This window comes from Phoenix dactylifera, unplaced genomic scaffold (genome assembly GCF_009389715.1).
Source record: "Phoenix dactylifera cultivar Barhee BC4 unplaced genomic scaffold, palm_55x_up_171113_PBpolish2nd_filt_p 000346F, whole genome shotgun sequence".
In the NCBI taxonomy this organism is placed as follows: domain Eukaryota; kingdom Viridiplantae; phylum Streptophyta; class Magnoliopsida; order Arecales; family Arecaceae; genus Phoenix; species Phoenix dactylifera.
Genome location: NW_024067805.1, coordinates 99,239 through 116,136, shown reverse-complemented (window position 1 = coordinate 116,136; position 16,898 = coordinate 99,239). Strand labels below are relative to the sequence as shown.

At 39.4% G+C, this 16,898-nt stretch overlaps 2 protein-coding genes across 2 annotated transcripts; one reads left to right on the top strand and one right to left on the bottom strand.

Moving 5' to 3' along the window:
- Positions 1-369: 369 nt before the first annotated feature.
- Positions 370-2,103, bottom strand: LOC103715385 (zinc finger protein ZAT5-like). Its single transcript, XM_008802995.4, has one exon. The coding sequence runs from the start codon at positions 1,328-1,330 to the stop codon at positions 512-514; it is 819 nt and encodes a 272-aa protein (XP_008801217.2). The 5' UTR covers positions 1,331-2,103; the 3' UTR covers positions 370-511.
- A 10,533-nt stretch (positions 2,104-12,636) lies between these two features.
- On the top strand, positions 12,637-16,089 carry LOC103715386 (E3 ubiquitin-protein ligase RZFP34-like). Its single transcript, XM_039118418.1, has 13 exons — positions 12,637-12,779; positions 13,172-13,312; positions 13,432-13,519; positions 13,646-13,705; positions 14,292-14,324; positions 14,443-14,520; positions 14,626-14,669; positions 14,786-14,826; positions 14,923-15,005; positions 15,092-15,183; positions 15,313-15,382; positions 15,474-15,515; positions 15,620-16,089. Exons 2-13 carry the CDS (start codon positions 13,272-13,274, stop codon positions 15,752-15,754), a joined length of 807 nt encoding a protein of 268 aa, XP_038974346.1. The 5' UTR covers positions 12,637-12,779; positions 13,172-13,271; the 3' UTR covers positions 15,755-16,089.
- The last annotated feature ends 809 nt before the right edge of the window (positions 16,090-16,898 follow it).

Below are 16,898 nucleotides of genomic sequence, written 5' to 3'. Positions count from 1 at the left end.
GAGAGAGGTGACGGACAGTACAAGTGTGTGATTGCAGGAGTATAGGGCCCTCAGGAAGTTACCAAGTTGCCACATTATCCGACTCTTTTATTTCTTTAGCGTTTATTGGACAGGAATAGTTGCCTTGCGAACGAAACAAACTCGTGGGAGGACAGACCTCATCCACGCGACCTTTTCTTCGTGGTGGAGAAACCAAACCAAGCCAAACACTTTGAGGGAGAGAGAAAAAAAGATTAAAAAAAAGAGAACTCTCTCTCTTTACGTGAACGCAATGGCATCTCTCCTCCTTCCCACAGAATTAATGCAAATAGCCTCCATCTCAATCGGAGAAAACTAAGATGATAAAAAAGAATTCAAAGAATAGTCGAGGACTTGCAAAGATAAGTAATTATTTACCAAAAAAAAGACATAAGCAATTCACATGAACTACATAATTCCCAATTCAATTTGTTTGAACAAACAAAAAAGAAGGAAAGAAAGGATGGATAGCTTTGCTTCCATTAGTTCCCTCTCAGTAACGGCAATCCACCAGAGCTGACGCTGACGCCGAGAAGATAAGCGGCCGCTTGCTGGGAAAGGAGAAAGCCGGCGAGGGTGGCCTCTGGAGCTCGGCCCGCTCGTCGTCGGAGGGCGCGGGGAGGTTTAGATCCAAGGAGAGGATAGTCCTCTCCTTCTTGGCTTCAGGGACCTCCGGGATGACCAACGGCCGGTGCCGCCGCATGTGGCCCCCCAGCGCCTGCCCGGAGTTGAACTCCGACCCGCATATCGAGCACCCATGTACCCTCGGCTTGATGCTGCTCGCAATTGCCTTGGAGAAAGAATTCATACTTATCTGAAGCATATCTTCGTCGACCATCGCTTTCTTCTCCTCAGCCGCCGGCGCAACCACCGCCATCTTGGGCTTCTTGTGGCTGGTGCGGTGCCCGCCGAGTGCCTGGAACGACGGGAAGCATTTGTTGCATGTCTTGCACTCATAGACGTAGAACCCGGCCTTGCCACTGGTTGCTGTGGCAGCCTCGGTGAGTCTCCGGCTCGTGAACTTCTGATCCTCTGCCGGCGATTCCGCCTTGGGGCCGCAGGCATCCAAGGCGTGGCCCTGGGCGAGGAGGATGAGACAATTGGCCATGTCCTCCTCCTCCTCGGTGACGCTTCCCCAGGCATCAGCCGAAGAGGCCGACGAGGAGTCCGTGGCCGCCAGGGCCGGCGGGTGGATCCTCTGCCGCTTGGTGCGCTTGCCCTTCACGACAACGGCAGCGGTGCCATGCGTGCACTCGCCGACGCCGTTGCTGGTGGTGCTGCTGGATCCCATGGCTTCTTCCGGAGTTTCCATCTCCCCTTCCCCTAAGACGAGAGAGAGAGAGGAGGAGAAAACAAGAGAGAGTGACGGTGCAAGCGAAGTGGATGGAGTGGAAGAGGGTGTCGATAATATATTTATAGTGAAGATGGGATGGTGGGGGTTTGTTTATTTATATATAGCGAGAGGAGTCAAAAGCCACCCTTTCCTCTTGCGAAGAGTAACCGTGAATTAGTCCGCCATTCCTTCCGTTGCCAAGCTCACAGACTCATATAGGCTATAGCTAAGAGAGAGAGAGAGAAAAGAGGAGAAGATAAAATATAGGAAATTAGGTGGAAATAGGAGAGGTGTGGAGTGAAGAGGGGAGTGGAGAGAAACAAATAGAAAAGAACCGGGGGAAAGGGCCAGCAGAAAAGTGTCCATCTTGGAGCTGTATGCACTCGACACTTTGCTAAGGTTGGTTAAGAAAAGGGTTGGCTCCAAACAATCACAGGAATAACTAGGGAAGGAGTAAAAAAGGGAGAGAAAGAGTTATATAACCGAAAATGAAGCAAAAGTAGAGCACGATAAAGGCATGTGTTGCCTTGCCTCTATGCCAAGTGCTGAAAAAGAAGAAAGAGAAGGGGAAGAGAAGAGGTGAGTTTGGTAATGATGTGAGGGGGGAACGAGAAGGATAAGAGAGAAGGGAGATTCGGTTGGCTTCCAAGCAAACCCATCACTTGGAGTTGGAGAGCAAGCCTGGAACCACGGAATATGCGCTTCTCCTCACCCTATGTTGTTTTCTTTCTTTCTTTTTTTTTGCCCTTTCTTGTTATAGTTTTCAATGCGTAGGTTTTGTTTACCTTCTTTTATATGTCTATGTATATGTTTAATTTATTTATTTGAGAGGTAGAAGGGTGGCTTGCTTGGGTTTAAGTGGAAAACAAACTGGGACTTTTCCCCGTCCCCAAGCTACCACTACTAAAGAAGCTGGGGACGACTTCTAGTGGACTTGAAGGTGCAAGCATATGCCACATTTTCCACCGTTGATGCTGGGGACGACTTCTAGTTGTTGTTTTATGACAGCCAAGCCAGAAAAAACTGCTGTGGATCCCTAGGATGGTCAGAACAGTTGCGTAATTAAAGCTAGAACATGGCACGTGTGATGCACGTGCAGAGAATTGGTCTATGAAAAGTTTGATGAGGCATCCCTCCAGAGTTTCAATTCTGTAAAACAGTTGGGATGGCAATCGTGTTGGATCGGATCATACGTACATTAGGTCAGATACAGATGGAGTCAGAAAAGTTTAAATTTGACCCTGATCTATTTATTACATAGGTTAGGATTTGACATCTAAATCTACTGTGCTTAATAACCAGGTCACTTGACTCGACTTGTTTAACTTGTTTAATAAACATGTTAGATCTATAACTTGTTTAATACACTGTTAAAAATAGTTAAAAATCCAACATATGCTTAGCAACTACAACTTCTTGTTATATCTAATATGAAACAGAATTCAAATCACCATTCTTGGTCATGGAACAAAGAGAGAGAGGGCTTGACGGTAATCATCAAAGGAACAACTATAATATCATAAAGAATGATAAGAACCAAAGAAGCCTTGTCATGAGCAGGCACTAGCTAGGTCAAACAAATCATGCCTCGATTCCTAATCAAGACTCAAGAACAAAAGTGTGAAAATAGCCTCAATAGAGAATCACAATGGATTAATTCTCTAACAAGAGATAATAAATTATGATCCCAACAAAACAGCTTCCCATAATTTGATCAAAATTCGAACTAAAAACCCCAAATAGAACTCCTAAGGACTAAAAATCATAAATAGATAAATCAACGATCAAAGAAGGAGAAATTGACCTCGCTAAGAAAAGACCCTTCGAGGTGCCATGGTTCTAGTGAGAGGCCAACATCCTCTTTGAGGATCTCCTATAGCTCGTCAATGATAAAGGAGAGATTTTTGGTGTAGTTGCTATTTGTGGCATCAAAATCGAAGAAGGCAATCTCTCATCAGGCTCTGTACCAAATCTTCAAGTGAAACCTAGACTCCTCCACCCTCTACACCACCTTTTCCTCTGAGCTGTAACACTAATCCTAAATATAACTATCATTCACGGCACCGAAATAAAGATGAAGGATTTTCTGGGTTCTCTACCATGTCCTCCTTCAATGTTATAGCAAAACTCTAGACTCCTCTACCCTCCGCCCACCCTTTCCTCCAAGCCCTAACCCTAACCCTAGCCATAGATGCCATTCACGACATTGGAATCGAAGAATAAGGCCTCCGTGGGTTCTCTACAACAACCCCCATCAACATTATACAAGGGAAGGCAAAACCCTAGACTCCATTACCCTACCCTTTCATCCCTAGACTCCTTCGCCCTAACCACTTGAGGAACTCTCCAGAAGCCCCTTTAGAATTAATATAAATGGGCATCGAAGTTGGGTCAATTGGCTTTGAGCATGGGCACCAATTTGCTTTTGTTAAGATAGGCAAGTAAATGGGTCAATATTAAACAGATTAATCGGATTATGATTCTGGAACCCAAACTCGACCCGTTTAATAGATAGATCAAGACAAGTTGACCTATTCACAATCTGAATCTATTTATTCCAAATCCAAACCTATTTATTATAGATCGGATATAGGTCGAGTTGACAAGTTGGATCAATATTTGTCCGCCTTAAGAACAATGAGTAATACCATCTTATTCTGAATGAAAATTATTCTAATTTATTTTTGGCAAGCCATGAGAAAAGTAATTATGAATTTAAGGTAATTAAAAAAACTATTACTCGCATGATCTCAGATGAAAGGAAGAGACTCCTCATAGAGTTACCTGGAATGCAATTCATCATGAAAATAATCTTTCACTCATAATGTACATAAATTTTTATTTAGTGGTTTTCAATAACCGGTTAATTCTTCTACAATTTAAAGTACATATTGATCGATGACTAATGTACCATGCATGCTTGTGCTGCTTAATATTTGGCAAAAAAAAAATGTTTATAAGCACTGATAACAGAATATTGCATAAATATTTTCAAACATCCAAGAGATAAGGTTAGCCAAAATGTATTTGCTTATAGGATCTCGCCACCCAGGTTCAAGGCCCCTTACCTCCCATAAACAACTACTCTATCCCCTAATCTTGTTTCTTGATTATTCAAAACTTTTTAATTATTATATAATTATTCGAAATTTTTTGATAATTAATTCTATGGCATTAAAGCTCAACAACTGTATTGACCAATTTGCACTATATAAAAAAAAATATTATAAATAAAGGTACACAGATCTAACATTTTAAAATGATTAGCATGAAATTAGCAAAAGTTGGGGATGGTCTCATAAAGATCTAAGATGGGTTAGTGTTGGCAAAGAGGAGAAATAGAAGAAGGGTCTGAAACATACACAATAAATTTTCTACTTAAGAAGAGTTTCCTACTCACAAAGAAAATAAAATTTATATAAAAGATAGGATTTGAAACCCTAATAACCATTTACCAGTTGTTGTCACTCTTTATTATGTTAAGAACCAATTATTACTGTTGTTATACTCATATTATAAAGTGGAGAACAATAAATATATATATATATATATATATATATATTGCACTGATGGCATACATTATGTTGAAGAAAATGACATACATACCTAACATAATGTATTATGTATGCGCTTAGCCGTTTTGAAGGACGTAGAGACCTCTATGGAAGCTGTTATAATGCAAATATTTATGGACACCCAATTTACAAATTGACTACAAAAGTAGCTAATTGTTGACTTTGATTTTATTATACACTTGTATAATATACACGTATGTCATGCATAAAGGGATATATTAAAGTAGGTGCAAGAGTTTGACTTAGAAATGCTATGCACCACCAGATTGGTTACACTGCATGCCACCCAACCCTTGTTCTCTCTTGCATGATTAGATTGGGTTGGATTTGGTGACTATTGAAAAAAATTATTTCTCATTATCGCCCATAGGATCATGGCTTGTATCAATTGGACGATTTAACATGAAGGCATTAAATATGACCAGGAGTGTGCAGATTCTTGGAAGCAAGTCAATGTGAGGTAGAGAGGAGGTGTGGAAGTAGGGAAGGCAGATTCTTGGCTTAACCAATTGATCCATTGGTTGTGCGAAGCACGCAAGGTGGAATGCTTTCCAACATTGGTTACTACTATTGGGTTGTTGTGCAAGCAAGGCATCGAGTTGGTGGCCGTGATGGCTTCCCTTCTTCTCACCTTTCCTCTCCTGCAATCTCAAAATATTCCCTTCTTTCTATAATCTATTAAAAAGTATGACATCATAGATATTTCTAGACATCCGAGAGTCCAAATTCTCCATTAATTATGAAAACATTTGGATCAATTGGCTCGATATATGGATAAACCTACTCTTATACGAGCAATTATTAGATGGACAAGGTCCACCGTAGATCTAAGACGAAAAAATCTTAGATAGATTCATTTCATCCTAGATCCATGGAGGACCTGATCCCTCTAATAATTCCTCCCCTCAGGCACCCTGCATTTTTGCAACAACATGCCCATTGTCCGCACAATTGGTGAAAATTGAATCATGTTGATTATAAGTACAGGCCGTCTATGTTCTTTTCGAAGTTATTATCAAACTTGCAAGGAAGATTAGATCCCAGAAGATTGGGATAAGTCACTATGCATATTTTTTATTATAGTGATTTCTTCTCATAGTATTTATATCATAAAGATCCCTTGTCCTATTATCATAACTTTATGATGTGGCAACTTGGCAATCATACATGCAGACACCTCTATCTTTCAATAATTATATACAAAAGCGTGCTTTATAGACATGCGATTAGGATTTGCATCACTTGCACGCCACATGAACCACGCCAGACTCCCACTTATTCATGGCCTCATCTAAATATCCAGCTCATGCAGCACGCGAATGAGGAAAAACGAAAACCAAACTGCATGTCCATAGCTTTACCACATCTCTTAATCATATCTCATGATCATCTCTATTCTCTTCTAAACATTATGCAAACAAAACTCTTAACTCTTCAGTTTTTTGTGCCTCAAAATTTTTTGCTTCCACATAAAACAATATACGCCCATGGCAGCAGCAATCTTTATTAGAACAAAAGAATATTTGAGAGAGGTCTAAACTGTGTGGCTCGAAGCCAAATTAACAAAGTCATCCACCGTTATGAGCAAACAAATGAGCCCACGGCATGACATAAAACAACTTTCTGTAATTCCTTTCACTGTTTTGGCTAGCAGTGGCGTGGAGTGGGAGTACTTTGGCATGACATAAAACAAGTCATCCCGTTGTTATTTTAAAAAGAAGCTGTTAGCTTCGTTTATGGGTAATTGTTTCTTGATCTATCCCTCTATGTCATCCCATGTGTCAGCTCACGAAATAAATAGAAGGAAAAGAGGATTGCCTATGGATGCAGGCAAGGTTGCGTGCTAAGGAACCACGCCTGTTAGGTATTTCACTCTTGGTAGCTTGTGGGGTCAGTGGATTAGTGTAGAGAAGAAGAGGGTGCATGCATGTGATGGCCACACAAAAAAGATGAACAGAAAGCACTTTAATGGTGTTATAAGGAGGCTTGGGGTGTGGGTAGCTAAATTTCTAGTGGAAGTGGAAAGAAGGGGAGTTGATAGTGTGGCAAGTAGTGATGTGGTTGTTTCTGGAGTACCATTGAGAAGTTGGAACTAATGCTGTTGCAGTTGGTGATGTGGGAAAAGAGACTGAGTGGTAGCCGAACCCCCTCTAACGACGGTGACCTCAGACCCACTTCCACCCATAAATTCAGCTCTATTCTTCACCTGACATCTATTGATCCCACTCCAGCTCACGCAGGCCTAATGGCACTTCACACTTAAAAGTTACTCCCCACTTCTGTCCATGGATAGAGTCTGCATATCCACTATCCTTTCTCAATGAATTGGAGTCCACATATATGCATATTTTCATGTGAAAAATGTGTATCGGAAATGGGAGTTGAATTTCTTTTTGCGTTCTTGATACTAGTATGCCTTATATATAAGTTGAGCCCTATGATTTGGAGGATTAGATATAGCAGAATACAACAATAATTTTTTATGATTATTGGAAAGATACTGGAGATCGGATCTAGTATAATACAATAGCAAAATCTTAGGGTTTGATAGAAATACTAAATATGAATATAACAATCGGATCCCATGATTTTTAGAGAATGCGCTGGTATATCAAGATTGTGTATGCAATATATATCCAAAATCATAGTGATGAGCGAGATTGTGTATAATTATGGCAATTGTAATATTATGTATATATGTAGTTGAGGTTGAACTCCAGCATCATCTCACTTTTGGCATTTATGAAGCAATTCTTCTTTTCTTCAAGATCCTAAATCTTTCTAGTTGCTCTATCTGATGGCTTATGGAGCATTTCAGATGCAATTAAAAATGTGAACTGAAAATACTTAGTAATGCGGTAATAGGATAGAAACTTCGATAACTTTTCTTTATTCTCTTCCGGGAGAAAAATTTTTCTTTAGTATTGTTCTCCATTGCTTGCAAAGAACAAGACATTAACCGTTTTCATTTGAAAATGAAATAATCAGACATGGTAGAAAATAAAAATAAACAAAAAATTATAGGTACCCGAGTATATTTAGAAAATTACAAAGAAAATTAACAAGAAAGTGATCATGATATAAATGATTGAGTCTAGTGGGATAGAAATTTCCAATCTTCCCTCAAAATTATTTGCTACAATATGAAGAAGAAAAAATTTCCTGCCAATCGTTGTACTCTCTCAATCGCTCTTTCAAATTCTTCTGTTCACTACCAAGCATTGAAAGAAAAAAAAATCCATGGAGTGACTTCTTTTTTTCTATATTTTCAAAATAGAGAATCAATAAAATGAAATATATCAATTAGTCACTAGTCCAGCTCAACACTTAATCCACTTGGAGAGCAAGGGCCAACCCCTACCATAATCTGCCAGAGCAAAGTTTCGTGCAGCTATAAGTTCTCTTGTCATAGTTATTCTGTAAATCTCGCTATCAATTTATATGGCATTTGATTGTGGAATAAATTTTGAAGGAAAAAAGAAAATTTATCAGAATATGTATGAATCATATAAGCAAACAAAACAGCATTACAATTACTCCTACCAATATTCTTCTAAGTCTCGGAAAATTTGAGAACCAACATGAGTTATTGTGACGGCATAACTCAGACATCTAGAGAGCCGATCAGTAGCCTGGCCTCTCTACAGACATCTGAAATTTGTGCATCGGTGGAATTCTTAGGAAACAACTATCTTGCAATGGTGGATAAATAGAAAATGCCAGAAAAGAAGCTGGAAGCTGATTGATAAGCAACACCACCGAGTCTACTTCCAACCAGATCTAAGTCACACTGCCCAGATGGACAGGACCATTCTTCAAATCACCAACAGAACTAACAAGGATTAAGCTTTCAATGCACAAGATCTTAGGGTACTTGGTTTAATGGAATCTGAGAGGAGGGTGAATAGCCAAGTGAGATTTTTATGCTACCAAAACAACACATATCTATGTGAGAATTTTATGCTATCAAAATCTTCTCAGATCAGAACATGGGCCTCAAGGCCCCCAACTCCCCCAATAAGCACAAAAGAGGTCAAATTGCCGCTACCAAAATCAAATCATACTAGAACATGCTTAGCAATTGTCAAGAGAAACAACTCAGAAGTCCAACATGCTTTTTTTGAATGGAAACAAGAATTGGAAATTTCAGGATGGAACGAAAAATTTTCGATGTGTATCCAGCCAATATTAGGTTCAAAATTGCAAAAAATCTCTCTAAACATGTGGTGGCTGAGATCCAACTCGGTGGAAAAGCTAACTTATGAGTAACTTCAATAGGAAGTGAAGAAACCCAAAATTGAAGGGCCAATGGATACTTGGGCATGTATCCAAGTATGACTTGGCGAGGTGATCCTCTCCTCTCCTCTTCATCTTGGCGGGCATTTTATCAAAGGTTCTTAGCAAGGGCTTAAGTGCATGGACTATTAGAAGGACTTGGACCTATCTCTCTTCGCTCATCCCTTTGCCATCTTCAACACTCAAATGATGTGGTGATCTTTACTGGTGGCATTTTATCCTCTCCTCTCCTCTTCATCTTAGCGGGCATTTTATCAAAGGTTCTTAGCAAGGGCTTAAGTGCATGGACTATTAGAAGGACTTGGACCTATCTCTCTTCGCTCATCCCTTTGCCATCTTCAACACTCAAATGATGTGGTGATCTTTACTGGTGGCATTTTATCAAAGGTTCTTAGCAAGGGCTTAAGTGCATGGACTATTAGAAGGACTTGGACCTATCTCTCTTCGCTCATCCCTTTGCCATCTTCAACACTCAAATGATGTGGTGATCTTTACTGGTATTTTTGTGGTAAGTCTTGAGGAACAAATAGGGGTAGCAATTGGGTTAGGTCAAGTTGGATATGGATCAGGTTGGATATTCATCAACCCAAACACGACTTATTTATTAAACAAATAAAAATTTCGGTTTGAACCTGATCTATTTATTAAACGGATAATCCGATCGGACCTACATAACTCGTTTATTTAATAGGTCAAGTCAAATTAAATGGGTTAAATAGGTTAAATAAGTTTTTGATGGATTTTATGAATTTAAATAAATCAAGAATACCTTTCTCAATTACCAATACTTCTTTCTCTTTTACTTTTCCAATGTGTTGAGCAACAATATCTAACTTAGTGCCACAATGGTATCAATATTACTGCCAACATGTATTTTCACCAACCACATTAACAAGATGGTGCGTGTGCTCTGATAAATCTTTGCCAGATTCTTGATACTTGAATTTTCTACTCTATTCTTTTAGGAAAAAAAATGCTGTTGGTCATACATCACAATATACAATTCTGAGCTCTTGTTCCAATCACTAGAGAAATAAAACTTATTTCCTGTCTTCCTCTTGAATTTGAAGCAATGCTATATCAGTTGTTACATTTTTGGGCATAAATTATACAAAGATTGTTTGCATCATTTTTTGTAAAGGTGTTGTTTGATTGCAATTTTCAACCTTTCACCTTTTCTTTGTAATTTTTAAATCTCAAAGATGGGATACAAAAATCCCTCCATCCAGTTTTTTTTTTTTTGGCAGAAATATCTAGCTTTAGACTCGGCAATTGTTAAATAGGAGAGTTAACCGACTGCCTCCCCAAGCCTGGATACATAGTGCACCACATACTGAATGCCTCCAACAACAAACATTTTTTCCTCTCATGTTATAAGATGCATCTGTAATTTTAATTGAAAGCAAACTTATATGAGAGCTATCCAAAGTAACAAAACCGTGCAGCTGGGGCATGTTTTAGTTTCATTGTGCAGCAAAACAGTAATTTCATTGGAGCAGTAGGATGCCATGCGCAATTGGCTCTTGGTTTCAAACATGGCAATGAAAGTAGGGTTGTAGGGGGCTTGTGTTGATATGATCATCTGCTACGCACAAATCTGAAGGTCTGTCATAAACAAAACTATATCCTATTGCATGAAAATCCTCTCGTTTAAGCTGCATGATGGATCTGCATTATAACCATATATATAATATGAGTTTAGATCCTCGTTCACTCTGAAAAATTATTAATTGGACCAGGTCTACCACCGAGTTGGTGGACCAGTCCAACCATAAACAAACATGGACACACAGAGAAAGGGAAAAAAAAAAAGAAAAGGGAGAGGCATCTCTTTCTCGGTGTTTGTTTGTCGTTGACCTGGTTTACCAGCTCAGCAATGGATCTAGTCTAACAAAAAAAAATTTCCTTGCTCGGGGATATCCTAATCAAGCTCTTCAATTGCAACGTTATCCTTTGCTTCTTTTGTCATAATTTTTTTTCCGATCATGTACCCTAAACTCAAATATATTGGGCCATCCTTTGCTCCTTTTGTCATAAGTTTTTTTCGATCATGTACCCTGAACTCAAATGCATCGGGCCATTTAATCATCTAATATGGAATTCACATAATAGATGATGGATGATTTCGTAGGCATCAATGCCAGAGGGAAACAATTATATCACAAAAAAAGGGGGAGAAAAAAAAGAAGGCTTGATTGTGCTTCATGATACGAGACAATTGATGCTATAAGCAAAAAGTAGATATAATAGACAGGGCATTGGTTGAATCATCACAACTAGCTATGCAAGCATCATGTCGATCCGAGAAACCTTTAATCTCGGTGTTCATGGAATTTCCCCCAAGGCTTTAGAAACGAAAACAAGTAGCTGCATAGGGATCCCGACTGTTCACTAGAAGGTCTATGCCTTGTCATGCTTCAAGTTCGGTTTTGGCAACATCATGTAAAGTGTGACGATTTTTTTTTTAAGCTATGTTCGCCTCATTTAAAGGGACTTTAAGGGCTCGGACTTTATCTTTTCATGTATAGGTGGGATCGAAACTCATACCTCCTGCACAGGTGGCTGCTTCCGCTAAACTAAGCTTAGTTTTACCTAAAGCTGATCATAGGCTGGACTTGAGTATGGAGTCCGATTAAAAATGAATAGAGTTTAGACCCAAGGTTCAGCTCATGATCTGCTCTAGTTTCGCTTAAGAATTAAAGTGGATTGGATGATATTTGTTCAGATCCATTTTCGCATCCAAATTTATTAATAGACATAAATAAATAATTATTTAATCTATATCCCAATATTCGATTCTATTTGTAGCCTTATTTAATTTTATATTATACTCATTAATTTTTTTCAAAAATATATAACTATATTAATATATTATTAATTTGACCTACTATATTCTTAGCAATATCTTTGATTATATGATCTATATTTATCAAATAAAATAAATATAATATACATGGATTTAATATATATATGTGTGTGTGTGTACGGATATCCCATTGATTCGGTTTCAGCCTAGTGTCACTCATGCACCGGATTTTGAAAGCGTGATGAAAGCTTTGCTCAAAAAGCACCGACTGTGGTCCCACTTTTTATCCCAATTATTTGGCCATTAGAATCTCATCAACAAAAGCCCTCATCCAAAAAGGTCACGATTCGTGACCCGTCCCCATCCAACCGCTGCCGGCCGCACAGTCGTAGCCGACCCACCAACCTCCCTCCCTCCCTCCCCATCACGTGCATCCAACGGATCCCTGGCCTCGGCGGCCCAACTTTCATCCCTCCATCCGTCCGTCCATTCCATGCCCTCGCGGAACCACCCACGGCACCCGTGGGCCGACCCAACGGACGCCCGGCTTCCCGTTTTTGACCGACACCCCGCTGACGTGGCGTCACGTGACTTCGCGCCCGCGACCCAACCCTTCCTCCTCCTCCTCCTCCTCCTCCTCCTCCTCTCCTTGTAGATCTCCGACCGCGCGCCACGTTTCCCGATTCCCATGGTCGCCCGCCCTGTGCCTCTCCGCCACCCGCGCGCGCTTTCCTCGCCGCCTCGGACAACGGTAACGTTACCGTACCGCTATGCGCCTAGGCTCTCGCTCTCCCTTCTCTCCGGAAGCGTGCTTTGAGATTCGTGTATCTGGGTGATGACGTGTGGTTCTGGGGAAGGGCGCAGAGTCTCTGCCAACCCTTCCGTCTCTCTCTCTCTCTCTCTCTCTCTCTCTCTCTCTCTCCGGCCTCTACGGCTCTCCCTAACCGTCTCAACGAATCGGGGAGAAGCGTATCCCGTCGTCGGTGGACGACGAGAGGTGAGAAATGGAGGGCAGGAGGATGGAGATGGATTGAGAGGTGAAAGGGAAAATTTGTTTTTTTTTTTCTTGATCGATATATAGATGAGTTTTCGATTTCTAATCTTTTTTTGTGTTTTTATGGTTTAATTTCCGGGTTGTTTCAGGTAATTAGGTGAATTAAGGGGTGTTGAGATCTTAAGGGGACAGATTTTTTGGGGGAAGTGGGTGTTCTGCTGCGATCCGGATTCCAGAGATCGGTTGGAAATGGCATTGAACGAGGTGGACTTGGGGTCTGGGCAGCACGGGTATCTTACTATTTGCATATTACTGTCTGAAATCCCTTCAAAGTTGTGTTTTTTTTCTATTTTATATTCGAAATTCGGGCTTCGATTTTGATTCCGATGATGTTGTTTGATTGCATTAGGTGCTCACATTATAGGAGGAGATGCAAGATAAGGGCCTCCTGCTGTGGCGAGATCTTTGACTGCAGGCATTGCCACAACGAAGTGAAGGTGACATTCTTGATTGCCTTCTTCTTCTTCTTTTGGTCTTAATCCGAGATTTTGTTCCGAAAAATTTACATTTTTTCTTGCGTGAAGATGAAATTAATCTCATTTTTATCGAATGAATTTGATCAGAATTCGCTGGAAATTGACTTACGGGAACGGCACGAGATTCCTCGACACGAAGTGACAAAGGTTGCGCTTTTAGCGCTTTGATAGATATGCTTGTAATTGCACACTGTTTTGCCCATTTCCAATTTCCTTTTTATTAGTTCTATATAAGGACTTCTCATTGATAGTTTTGAAAAAAGGATCTGTTTCATTGTCGGGAATATGTTGAGAAATATTAGAATTCTTTTCATTTCTTTTAAGAAAAGATGCTGGTTTGTGGTTGGGTTGCGCTTTTAACTTCATATTGATCCATATATTTGATATTATACACTACTTTTGTCCATACTCAATTCTCTGATCTTTTCTTTGTGGTTCTCATTTCTTTTCCTTCCATTTTTTACCTTTTCTTTTTCGAAATTTTTATGGTGCTGAGCAAACTTGGTTTCTTTAATTTCGGGGATATTATTTTGGAAATTGTGATTTTGTTGAAAAGGTGCTTGTTTTGGATAAGACTCTACACTTTTGGAGAGACCCCACATCTTCCTTTTCCTCTAAACTGTTTATCTCCTCTTTTAGTTTTCTTATTCTTTATTAATGAGGGAATCATAAGCTTTCAAGATAATGAATAATTACTTGCATTGATTATTTTGCTTTGTGTTGTATGTCTCAGGTTATCTGCTCCCTCTGTGACACAGAGCAAGATGTAAGTTCAAAAATCAAACTCTGGACCACGTTATCATCTCCCTCTTTGCTCACAATTCTGAGGCTATGAAATGCTGCCGCATGAAACTTATCTGTTTTTTAGTGTTTCTGATAATCAGGTTAAACAATATTGCTCAAACTGTGGGGTTTGCATGGGAAAATACTTTTGTGCCAAGTGCAATTTCTTCGATGACAATGTCAGGATACACATTCTTGACATCTCTTTTTGTTCTGTCTTACAGTAGATGAGAATTTTTTGTGTTGATCAACTTGTAATTGACAAGCTTGGTTTCCTTTTCAAGGTTTCTAAGAATCAATACCATTGTGATGGATGTGGGATCTGCAGGTTCGGATTTTCTCAAGCGACATTGCATAGCATTATTCTGAATTCTGAGTCCTGTTTTAGTTATTATATGATTTGGTTGGTCCTCACACTCTTCTTTATGTTTATCGTTTTAATAGAACTGGGGGAGAGGAGAACTTCTTCCACTGCTATCGATGTGGTATATTTTTTTCCTGCAATTATTCTTTGTAATTGGTTTTCTTCCATCTCTGGTATGAGTATATTTACTTTTTATGGCTTGTAAGATCTATTTCAGGATGTTGTTATATTACGGCACTGAAGGATTCACACCATTGTGTGGAAGGAGCAATGCATCATAATTGCCCTGTTTGCTTTGAGGTAGGCTTTCTTGATCAATTAATTATTACGTCGGTCATCAATTACTAATTTTTCACAAATTTGATGCTCTCTTTCTCTGTAATCAGTATCTCTTTGAGTCAACGAAGGACATCAGTGTATTGCCATGTGGTCACACAATACATCTGGAATGCCTGAAAGAGATGAATCTGCATTTCCAGTAAGTAAAAAGGAAGAATGTATTGAGCTGATTGCTTCTCATCTGGAAAAACCTATGCAAATTATATTTATTTTGATAAATTCTCATGACCCGTAATGGTTAGGATATTCATGGTTTATTATGTTGCAGATTTTCTTGCCCTGTTTGCTCGAGATCAGTTTGTGACATGTCCAGTGTGTGGAAAAAACTTGATCAGGAGGTAGTCTATGCTATTTTTACTATGATTTTCTCACTAATTACTAGCCATTCTTGCTGGACAAGTACTCAAATTTCCTTCCAACAAATTACAGATTGCTTCGACACCAATGCCTAAAATGTACCAGAACAAAATGGTAAGAAAGATCAAATTAAATAGTTTTCATAAAATGAATGTAAATTGGGCCAAACAATAGTGCCAATGGATTCTAAATTTTTCTGTTAATTTGTATTTTTTCAGGTGTGGATCCTTTGCAACGATTGTGGAATGAGGTCCAATATCCACTTCCACATTGTGGCGCACAAATGCCCGGGTTGCAATTCCTTCAATACCAGACAGACGAGAGGTGATCCTACTAGGTGCCCGACTGTATGAGTGATGTGCCACCAGCAACAGTGCTGTTGTTCAAGAAAATTAGGTATATGGGCTTTTGCATTTTTAGGTCATCATAAGACTTGGCACAAGGTAAGAACTAATGGCAGGAGTAGACATTCGTTTTGAACATATTCACCAGCGCCTGACTATCTTTCGACGAGAAGGATTTTAGATTTGAGCATAAGGGATCTTATCTTTCCAATGTATGGGATAACTTGAGGGGTGCAACTCTGACCTGTGAATTCTAAGGTTAATTAGCATTTGGTGTTGCTGTTTTGCCCACACCTGTTGAATGAATTCTGCTTTATGCTACAAAGTCATCTTTGAGATTCCAATCTTCAAATGTTTCTTTGCATCTCTTGGAGGTTTATTTGATGTTTTTTCAATATATAGCTTCTACTCCCAGATTCATGTGTTGCAGAGGTCAATTGCCAACGAGAAAGATATTTTTCTAATAGGTTTAAAAACCCTAAAAGGAAGATATTTTTTACAACAGTCAAGGTTGATTCCTGAAATTCATTGCAAGACTTCGTTAAGACCGATATTTCCTGTATTGAAGGGTATAGTTCCTTGCTTGGTGAGAGAGGTTTTATCTTGTGAGTGTCCTATTGATTTTAGTTTTGGCACAATGCTTGGTGTTCAATAATGCGCTATTCTATCTCATGTTTGTGTCATGTGATGATTGCTTTTTGTCTTGGAGACATAAGAAATGTAGTTACTTGTATGCAAGTAATTGAGGATCCAGTTTCAATGGAGAAAGAGACCCTGCTCTATGTTGGAGGACTTTTAAAGGGCACAAGATGCAAGTGGAGTATCTGAATCCTCTGATAAATGTTTGGAATACTCCTCATGAACCTCCATATAAATGGAATTTTGATAGGTTTTGTTTCCAAATGACAAATCAGGAATTAGATTTGTAATTAAGGATCGCAGAGGAGATCTAATAACAGCCTTTCAAAACAAATTCCTTTGTGAATTCGGTTGAAGTTAGTGGCTATATCCGCAAGGAGAAGCACATAATTGTTAATTTGTGATTGATATGGGTATTCATCACATAATTGTGGAAGGAGACTTCTCAAGAAGATACACTATCAAATGAAGAGTTAATGGTAGGAGGTGTTAGAAAGTTGGACACTACTATAGG

What these genes read in the sequence shown, in the direction of transcription:
- LOC103715385 (XM_008802995.4), bottom strand. Translation starts at nt 1,330, where the DNA reads ATGGAAACTCCGGAAGAAGCCATGGGATCCAGCAGCACCACCAGCAAC.
- LOC103715386 (XM_039118418.1), top strand. Translation starts at nt 13,272, where the DNA reads ATGGCATTGAACGAGGTGGACTTGGGGTCTGGGCAGCACGG. An exon ending in ATTGCCACAACGAAGTGAAG is followed by an intron (nt 13,520 to 13,645) that starts GTGACATTCTTG and finishes GAATTTGATCAG; the next exon opens with AATTCGCTGGAAATTGACTT. An exon ending in GGAAAAAACTTGATCAGGAG is followed by an intron (nt 15,383 to 15,473) that starts GTAGTCTATGCT and finishes AACAAATTACAG; the next exon opens with ATTGCTTCGACACCAATGCC.